General features: G+C 35.4%; 1 protein-coding gene across 1 annotated transcript in view; it reads right to left on the reverse strand.

Annotated features, from left to right (window-relative positions):
• The window catches only part of pde6a (phosphodiesterase 6A, cGMP-specific, rod, alpha), a 45,125-nt gene extending 35,548 nt beyond the window's left edge, over positions 1-9,577 (reverse strand). Inside the window, exons 1-3 of the mRNA XM_052013662.1 lie at positions 9,110-9,577; positions 3,984-4,136; positions 1,062-1,151 (exon numbers count right to left, since the gene is read on the reverse strand). Coding sequence (XP_051869622.1) covers positions 1,062-1,151; positions 3,984-4,136; positions 9,110-9,577 — 711 coding nt within the window. The remainder of the gene's footprint in view (positions 1-1,061; positions 1,152-3,983; positions 4,137-9,109) is intronic.
• Between the last annotated feature and the right edge of the window lie 1,150 nt (positions 9,578-10,727).

Below are 10,727 nucleotides of genomic sequence, written 5' to 3' on the forward strand. Positions count from 1 at the left end.
TACTTCCTCTCTGCCTGCACTTTGTTGAGCTGTGGTATGATCACCTCCTGCTATAGGCTATCCATGGAGCGTTCAGCCTCACTAATGGATTGTTATGACATCAGTTGTAACTTCTTCTAAAAACCAGGGCATAAGCTTCTTTATTTGATGACAGTTCCTGCAATTATGGTTGTCCAGGACATAAGGAGCATCATAGAAATCTCACGCGGCACAGAGTGTGAATCCGACAAGTCTATGGTACCCTCCCATGCCTCTATTTATTAGATTAACTAAATTAATGGAGAAATAATATAGGAAAATTATTCCTATTGTTAAACTATTTTGCTGCTTTACTAATCCTGAATGATTTTTTAAAAAATACTCAGGCTTTTTGTCAAAATCAAATGCTTGCTGAAACTCAGCGATGCTTTGTTTCCCATCCTCTTATTCTCCTGGGCTCTGTTTCCCATGCTTTTTGCACTGATTGGCTCTGTTTGCTACATTCCTTTTAAACTGATGACAAATTATAATTTCGCTACAAGCAAAAGGAAATCTTTACCAAACCTGATTATTAACTCATTGTTTTGGAATTAGCTTAATTATTGTCAAAGTTGATAGAAAACAATCTGATCATAGCCCAAACTTTTTTTAATTGATTTTTTTAATAGGATGATGTCATCTCTGGCATTACCAGTATTTATTGTTGTCTGTGGACTGAGGCAGATGCAGTCAAATATATTAATGGGATTAGAGTCACTCATGGGCCATAAATCTTTTCTTAAAAGTATTAGTGAGCCAAATAAATTTCAACAACGGTCTTCTAGTCTCATGGTTACTAGTATTAAGAGAAACTTTTTTATAACTCCAGGTGTATTTAATTACTTGAATTTAAATTCCCCTGTTGGCAATGTGGGATTTGAACTCCTCTCTTTCGATCAATGGTCCAGAATTTTGGTTGCTTAACCATTATGCTACTATACCCTATAATAGATAAGTTGCTGAGATATAATTATACAACATTAAATCTTGAATTCTCAAGGAGATTTTCAGTCCTTTATCAAGAGTGCTTTGTTTGACTTTACCTGCCCTTTCCTGGTTTCACAATTATGGAGATAATTCAGATGATAGATCTTGAGTGTTAAGTTGAGAAAATTGAGATACCTTAACAAAATCTGTAATTAAAAACAAATTATTTTTAATATAACAGACAAAAAATTTAAAGATTATAAACCAAAACAGCACAAGTTTGTCTAGATATTGTGCTGCTGAGTCAAATTTTTCATCCACTATTGTTGACTGGGTCTGACCAGGTTGGAAAATGTTTAGACAGGTTAATCACACGATTGATGCTACTGAACACTGGGACAACATGAAAATGTATGTGAGGATGTGCAGAATTGTTTAGGAGAGCTGGGTGAAATGTTAGGGAATTAGGTGTATATTTGTTGTAAAGCTAAGGACCTCAGAGTATTGTTCACATTATGCAGGGGAATTAAGATTTAAAATATTTTGCAGTTAGTTTTTTTATGTACCAATTTTAGTAATGACTTTCACAGGAAGCACCTAAAGAAGAGAGTAGAAATGACAGTCATCATCAGACATTCCTAGGTAAAATTCAGATACACCAGAATGATAGGAAGACTAAAAGAGATACATTTTGAGGTCAGACTGCATAAATTTTCATCCACAAATCGTCTGAGTTTAGAAATAAAAGGCATGTCATTTATTACGAAGATGAGAAGAAATTTGTTCATCCCAAGGGTGGTGACTGTTTGGAATTCTCCACCCAAGAGGCCTGTGGATACTCAGTCATGGAGTTTCTTCAAACCTGAGACTGATAGATTTCTGGATATTAAGGGTATCAGGGGATATTGGGGTATTGAGGAAAATGATACACAATGGAAATCATGAAATCTCTTCCTTAAAAGACTGATCCCTTTGATGAATTGGTATTTTTGAGACTGAGGTTCCTGGTTCCTTTTTATATAAAACATCAGGATAAATGCATTGGCGTTAGACAAATCAAGTGGAAGTACTGCTCGTGTATAATCAAACCTAATATGCAGATTAGCTCAAGGGACAGAATGACCATGTTTTATTTCATTAAATGCCACAAGGAGAAGGAAAATTGTTCAGTGCTCATTGGAAGAAAGAGAAATACAGAGAGAGGTAATTGCATTGAATGCCAGTTCTTTTTCTCCTAGGTCACAGACCATTGCTGAATGATGTATAGCAGTCCCATGAGGGAAAAATGACATCACTGACTGGCTACTTTTTTTTTATTTTCTTGGCACCATAAGCACCAAGATGCTATGCATCCTCTAAAGTTAATGGCTGTACGATTAACCTTCACATTTTGTTGTGGTTAAAGGGGGTCATGAATTTCTACAACACATTAACAGGATGAAACTAATGCAGCTCTTGTATTGGTTAACTGATTCTATCTGGAATTCATCCCTAAACTTACACATAATCCCTTTAATCTTGTTATAAGTGCAATATGTGCAAAATGAAAAACTGAAGGTCCTAAAATGGAAATCCAGCCCTAGGAAGCTTTATCCTTCAGAGGAATGGACTCAGTGGGTAAGGCAGCTCTATCTGGTGGACAAAGGTGACAGAGAGAAAGAGACTACAAAGAAATTTTAGGGCCAAGAGGCCACAATCCCCTTGTTTTGTTGGCCTCCATCATTTGCTTTCATATCTTCTATCCCGCTGTTACAAGACTATTGAACGGTTCCCTAGTACAATAAGATGGACACTTGACCTCACACTCTACCTTGTTATGACCATGCACCTTATAGTCTACCTGCACTGTACTTTCTCTGTAGCTGTTACAATTTATTCTGCATTCAGTATTGTTTTACCTTGTACTATCTCAATGCATGGTGTAATGAATTGATCTGTATGCAAGACAAGTTTTTCACTTTACCTCGGTACAAGTGACAATAATAAACCAATTCCAGTTCCAATCTTTATGCACTGACTCTGTGCCCTTTTCCTGGGGGATTAAAAAGTGTAAGCAAAAATGTGACATCGGATGATTCAAACAACATAAGGCAGCTAGGAGAGTCTGGACTGAATGTTTAAATACCAGTTTCGTAGAAAATGCAAACCAGTAGGCTGCTCACAACTTTGGAGTCATAGGTTCCTCAGAAAACACTCTTCTATGTGAATAGTTGGCCAAACTCTGAGTATGAGTGGCTGTATATATCATGTATGGGAACATCCTTGAGACTCTCTCCCTATTGTAGGACCGATGGTACATGTAGCAGCTGAACTGACGACTGTGATACCTCCACCTCTAAAGCTTTCAGGAATGAGGCTGTTACTCCATCTCTAAGGAAGCACGTACTACTGCCCAAGTAGCAGTGGGGTAGGTACAGATTAGACAGCAATCTTCAGGTTGCCATTCCTATATTGAGGGTCCAGATGTAGATAATATTACAGGGCTTTCAGTATCTGAATAAAACTAGATAAAGCTACCATATAAAGTATTATATACACCATTACTTAAGCTGCTGTGCCTCATCAATTGACACTCAAGAGCATCACATAAGTGGGAGTAATGCATAAGTGGGAGCTTCCAAATTCTGCCAGACCAGCTTCAAAGATGCAGTCAACTGTACCATTCTCCCAGTAACAAGCTGTCAAAATAGAAAGGCCTTTCACACCATTGGAGCAGCCAGTCAGAGAACTAACCCTGAGGTTGCATAGAGAAACATTGCCAGAGTCAGTGAGATTTTCCTCACCTATAGACATTTAAACAGTCCTCCAGCAGAATTGGTTCATGCGCCATAGATAGGCCCCAGGTACCAATGGAAACTGGATTTCAGCCGTTATGAGGGTAGAAAGTGAGAAGGATTTTCAATCACCCTACTTTCTGAGCAACCAAGAAACCAACTATCATTGCAGCGCTAAAATGATCACTGGAAGAGATGGAGAATTTCATGGCCTTAAAATTCAAATTATGCATTGTGTATAAATAGAAGTTGGTAAGTTCTTACTTCTTCATCTTTTGTGGTGAAATGTGGGCTGTCTACTTTGTTTACAGCCATTACAACAGCGACTACATCTTTTCCGTTCATTATTGGAGTGGCCAGAACACTCTTGGTTTCATACTCTGTAAGAATGTCCACAAAATCACTGAAATGGCTGTCCTGAAAACAGAAGCAGCAAGTAGTCAATATAACATTTATAGGATAATAATCTACAGTATCAATAAATCTTAAATCTAAGTATCAATGGTGTATCAGGCCCTAGAAGGTTTTCTCATGTCAACATATTAAAATACCTTTCCCACAAAAAACAAGGTCAAGGGAACTGTGGGAATACCTCCAAGTTCCTCTCCAAGTCACACAAAATTCTCCCCTGAACACTTATCACTGCTTGTACATTGTTGCTTGCAACATACTGCAGCAATTCAAACAATTCAAGTACGTTGCTTGCAACATACTACAGCTCCAGAAACCACTTTGTCAGGCCAAAAGTTAATGGGCCAGAAATTAATTATACTTCCAACCCAGAAAAAGAACTTTAAAAATGTACAATTTTTCCCCTGTATCTAATACATTTTGAGTGGTTTGAATACACTTTATTTGAAAAATAAGATTAAAAATAGAAGGAAAATCCTCAAATTACACATGGTTAATTGTTCTTATTTTGCAACCATTGTTTTTCTTTCTCCAAGCAGAGCATAATTGTCACATATCTCAAGTATCATGTCACTGCAACACTGAACATAGACAGATGAAGTACTACATAATCATTAAACAAATATTTCCATCGTGGGGTGGCGCGTTGGCTCAGCAGTTATCATTGTTGCCTCACAGCTCCAGAAACCCAGGCTTGTTCCTGACCTTGAGTGCAGTCTGTGTGGACTTTGCATATTCTGCCTGTGTGCTTCTTCTGTCTTCTTCTACCTCCAAAGACATGCTGGTAATTTAACTAACTACTATAAATGACTCCTGGTGTAGTAAGTGGCAAAAGAATCAAGAGAAATTGATGTGCATGTAAGAGAGAATAAAATTACAAAACTACAGGGAAATAAGGAGGGAGTAATGGGAATGATGGGATTGCACTGCTGGAAGCTGGCAAGGACCTGATGGGCTAACTCGCCTCCTAGTGTGTTGTAGTAAGTAAGATACAAATATTCAAATGTCAGGGTATTCAATGGGAGTTCTGTTTAACTACCCTTTGCTCAAGAGCTATCATTCCAACCTGTGCCCCAGTTCAAAGCCAACTCAGAACTACTGGATCTTGTGTTAGTGTGGTCAGTGCCAGTGTGATATTGATTTCAATTAAACTAGAGAGAACAGTTGTCAGTAGAAGCAATAAAAGGCACAAAAAGTGCCAAAAGTACTTTTGCTAATGTTAATAGATAAAATATATACTTAATATATAACACACAATTCTCTGTCTACTACATTAGGAATTAGCTTTTAAAATAAATGCACTACTTCTCGCATCAAATATATGGATATAAAGACATGATAATTGCTTATTCTCTAAAATATTGTGTGTTGTTATTTCAAAGTTATAGGCCTAATAATTCTCTACTAATATTCCCTGATGTTCTTGTACTGAAAAGATAGAAATTAATCCAAGTTTGGCAACATTACATAGGTGGAAGGCTATGCAAGGTATGAACAGCAAGTCTATTGAAAAGTACCGTCCTTTAGATATTTATTACACACGTCAATAAACTGTTAAGAAATCTTCAATATGGTACATGTCATGTCTGAACATTATGCAATATCTTTTCTCAGCTTGACCAGCTCTTTTAGTTAGGAGTTCATGTGTGCATTCCTTGACATAAAACGTTGGACCCAATATTCTTAATCAACATTTTATGTCTGACATTATTGGATTTTCCCTCCATAAATATAATAAAGTATCATCTAAATATATCAAAACCTAAAAAATGCAGTACAAGCAGTACAAGCCAGGAAATACAGAAACATCCCTACATCCATAATAGTACACCCATTCCTCTCCTATGATAACTTTAGCAGAAAATTTTAATAATTAGTATTTAAAAATGCCCCAAAACATTTAAATCATTAAGGTAACAATAGAATATATATTATAGGATGTGTGTTAAAAGGTTTAAGTTGCAAGAAACAAAGAGCCATTAGATGGACTGGTACTTATGGAGAAAAAGATCATCACATTTGTTGGACAAATGAACTGTGTTCTGTACTTTCCAGTAATGAACAATGGTTCAATAATCAGTTGTTAATCTCTCAATTAAAAAACAAGTGATAATAATAATGATAAGAAGCAATAAGGGAGAAAGTTTTATATTCAGAGACTGTATAACATTACATTTGAAAGTGAAAATGAAAAGGGTTTTGACTATACTGTTTTCTTACTTTAGATGGTTTATTTTGAAATGAATAAATTGAAAACTACCCTCTAGTTTTATTCACAAGAGACAAAGAGCATAAAGTTATGGAGACATCATGACTGTCTGATATTACTCAGGTGGTATGTGGGATCTAACTAAGCCACCAGCGATCTCCAAAACAAAACACATGTATGCTCTCATCAAGTTAGTACAATATCATTGTACCAAACCAAACCTGTTCCATTCAGTCCCAATGTACAAGTGACACTTCCAGTTCACCCAGTCTGCATAAAGTGCAATTAAGTTGTTTGCATCCTCACATCAATTCTATCTAAGAATCCTGGCCCAAAGATAAAATGCATCAGAATTTCAAATTACTTTATATTCCTAATACAAAGGTCATATTTTTTAATAAAATTACACCAATGACCAATATTGGTTCAGCCAAGGAATTTTCATTACATCAGCCTAAGCGGATGATCTAGAAGTAATCCATATAGCTGTAGGTGTGACAGGATTAATTTGTATGGTAAATTCCTATTGGTACTTAAATTCTTTGCATAACAACTATCAAAACAATATAACCTTGTACATTATCTGAAAGGAGCCTCCCAACAAGTAAATCTTCCAAAGAAGCAATTCCATTTACCTGCCTTATCTTGTCACAATTGCTGACTGTGTATTTCCAACAATTTTTGTTCCATAGATAATTGTTGTTACTAATTGATGGGTTTAATCTTCAATACTGCTGCCATTTACTAGATTCTGCATGTATATTTTCTTTATTTTCTAATGAAAAAATATTATAGCCCAATACTGAAAATAGAAATCATTACCAGTGAGGTTCAAACTCCTGGTGTAAACTATTTTCTAAATAAATCTCCTTATGGTACTATTAAAACATGCCTTAAATATAATGTGCTTTGGTAGCATAAATATAGGATTAATTACTGTAATAATTGTTGTAACTAATAGTTTATCTATCAGCTGTACTTAACTTCTGAAATATAATGTGATAAAAGGAAGATAAAACTTTATGGTAATCATAACTCCAAACATTCCTCCCCTCTAAGGCCTGAACAAGAGAATAGGCAAAAATAATTCCAAAATATCTCAATTAAGAAATGTTACTCACATTTCAATTGTACCTTTTCTAATTATATTGCTAAACCAAATGTATTTTCATGCATGCATCAGGTGTATATGGATTGTGGCTGGAATTATAAACACTGCAGCTACATCATGTCCAATGATAGGAATTAAAGGCAGTCAATTCTTTTCAAGAGATATGTCACCTTTCATTTTATCAATGGTTAGAAATTGCTTATTTATCTTGCTTTCTCAACACTGCCCATCATTATGCATTATAATCTACATTCCTTTACACTTGGACTTGGATCTGCACTAAAATGTACGGTCATAGGAGATACTGCATTATTCCAAAGAAACACTGTTTCTCCTCATTTTGGTTATTATTGTTACAAGAAAAAACAGTTCAGTACTCAGTTTGGGCCATTAGAATTCAGTAGAAATGAAGGACTAAATGGTAGATTAGTTTTAAAATCATTACATAACCATAGGAACATAATGCATGAACTGGTTTTCCAGAGAACATAATGTATTAAGGAATTGAATAACAAAGTTTTTTACTTCTGCATCTTCTTTACTTGGGACTTTTTATATATGCTCATAACACACAAATCTGTTACTGAATCTTCTGATTCTAATCCTTTCTGCACTTATTCAGATTTTTATCATGACAATGAAATTATTATTATTGTTAAATCATTGTTACTCAAAATACAACAAACATAACACAATTCTCCATATTTCCTGTGCTTTAAAACTTGCTGGTATTTTAATTTGATGTTCATAAATATACTGAAATATAATTATTACAAATTATGCTACCAAAATGCTCCTGTATAATAAATTCATCATCCAGACCCCAGCAAAAGCTTGGCTGCCGGCAACAATTATGTTCAAGCAGCAACACAAACTCCTGTTTTGTGGATCTACTTATAACCTGTACTTATCAATTTCCAATAGCAAAATTGTACAACTGCAAAGAAAAAGATTTTTATTTAATTTTTGCTTCAAAATCATTGTTTTATAAATATAATCTTGCATTATTTTAATTAGTATCCTATGACATTGTTCCGAGATATTTTATGTTTCCTGGGATTGTCTTTCTTCCTTTCCCAATCCATAATTTTTTCTCAATTTTTCTGCTTTTCTTGTCACTTTCCACTCCAACTTGCTCATTTTCTCGACTCCATGTGCATTTCTGTGTCAGAATTTCTGCTGGCCTCTCTTTTATATTCCATCAGATTTCTGAATGGTCCATGCACCCATGAACACTACCTCATTATTCCCTTTTTGCACTATTTATTTGTTTTTGTAATTTATAGCAATTTCATGTCTTTGCACTGTACTGCTGCCACAAAACAACAGATTTCACGTCACAATAAATCTGATTCTGATTCATATTTTTTCTCTTTCTTTCTTCTTATCGGTCTCTGCTTTTCTCCATAAATCTTTATTGTATGTTTCCTATCACTTATTCCTTGGGACTTAATTTGCATCTTTTATTTTCTCCAGGTAACTGAAAGCCTCTAACACATTGAAAATTAAATGTATAGTGAATTCTCTAATCTTCAACTGGCAGCAGGGTTTCTCTCAAACCTTTAAACTATAATGTACCATAGTACATGGTTTCTCACTATTTTAAATGCTCGTCACTATGCTACTGTATCCTCAAAACTAAAAAACTACTTACAGTACCTGAGATATATCCTGGATGTTTATTGTTTTCTTTGTTTGTGCAACATAACCAATAATCCCAGTGTCAAGAGGAAAAACTATTTCACATTCTGGTGGAACCAAACAGTCTTCAAAAATAGAATCCTTTGAAACATTGAACAGTCTTGTGGCAAGTTCAGGAGTACCATTCCTGGATCTGTACATGAACAAACTCATCCGATCTGCGCAAATGAGAAAGGCAATCCTCCTGAGTGTATTAAACACTACCTTTTCCATATTAATATCCTGCATGTCTCGGATGAGTTCAAAAATGATCTCACTTTCCTCTACATTGTTCAACTCTCGGAAGGTGCTACAGTCTACAATTGGTTCTTGAGCTCCCAGCAAGTTGGCAATATGTGAAGGACGTAGTTTCAAGTCATAGTATTCCTTGGCAAAGGTTGGATTACTATCCAGGAACTTTTCCACATCTTCCTTCGCCATGCTCATTTTGAAATATGCGTGTCTTCACCTGTCCACACACAGAAACGGAATACACTTCTGAAAGTAATCTAATACTGTATGATCATTCCTTCCATTCCAGAGTTTATGGAGCAACGAGGTTTTGTGAAAACACTAGGCTTAATAACTCCCTGCTCAGGACTAAGGCTAGGTGTGCCACTTTCAATTGCATTTGCTCAGTGATGCTGAAGGTGAAAGTAGGATTATGATGACAGTGATTAAGCCAAGAATTAATTACAAGTATCAGAGCTAAATTTCAATTTAAGATATAAATATCTGCATAAATCAAATTGTACCCCCAAGTTATACAATAGTATTGAAACAAATTCTATATAAATGTATCAAATATCTAAACCGTAATACCTATTCCATCAAGCAACAATAAGCTCCTCTGGCATACAGTAACCTTGCACTGAACTCCACCGAAATTATAATGAGGTTAGCCGTTTATATTACTACAGCTAGGATAAATTTTTAAAATCCTGCTTGTACTTTATTTGAATTAAAACATGTTTCACCATATACCAAACAAAGAATAGCAGGTTTTTGGAATAGGTTTGTATTGCTAATCCTCCTGTCATCCTTGTCGATTTAAATACTTACAATAGGATAAAGACGTTTTTATCTGAGGATTATATGTGAGGGTGGCCCTTAAAGATACAAGGTTATTCTTGTAATAGTGACAGTGTAAAAGTCTATTGTGCGCTCACTTAATTTTAATTTATAAATATGCCTTGAAATAATTCACATCATCAGTATTAATTTATAATACACACGCGAGATCTTGAAGTCCCATGACCTGGAAGTTTTTTTGTGTATGTAATATTTCTGTGCACAGGGCAGAGGAATTTAATCCAAGACCTGATCACAGGAAACTGTTGTCTTTTGTACATGGATCACACAGCTCACTATATTAGTTCAAGGGTTCTGCATGAATGATGCATGTATACACAGAAGCTGCTATATGTGTGCAGTGATGTCAGTTGGTACTCCGTACATAATTTGACATGGTTTGAGTGTCCACAGCCAATGGACAGGACTGGCCACACACACAGAAGCAGGCATTAATAATGTAGAGAACGTCTAGGATAGATTATCCAATTGAGCAAAAGCAGGCAACATATGAAGGGTATTTTTA

The sequence above is a fragment of the Pristis pectinata genome, chromosome 4 (assembly GCF_009764475.1).
Source record: "Pristis pectinata isolate sPriPec2 chromosome 4, sPriPec2.1.pri, whole genome shotgun sequence".
NCBI classification, from domain to species: Eukaryota; Metazoa; Chordata; class Chondrichthyes; order Rhinopristiformes; family Pristidae; genus Pristis; species Pristis pectinata.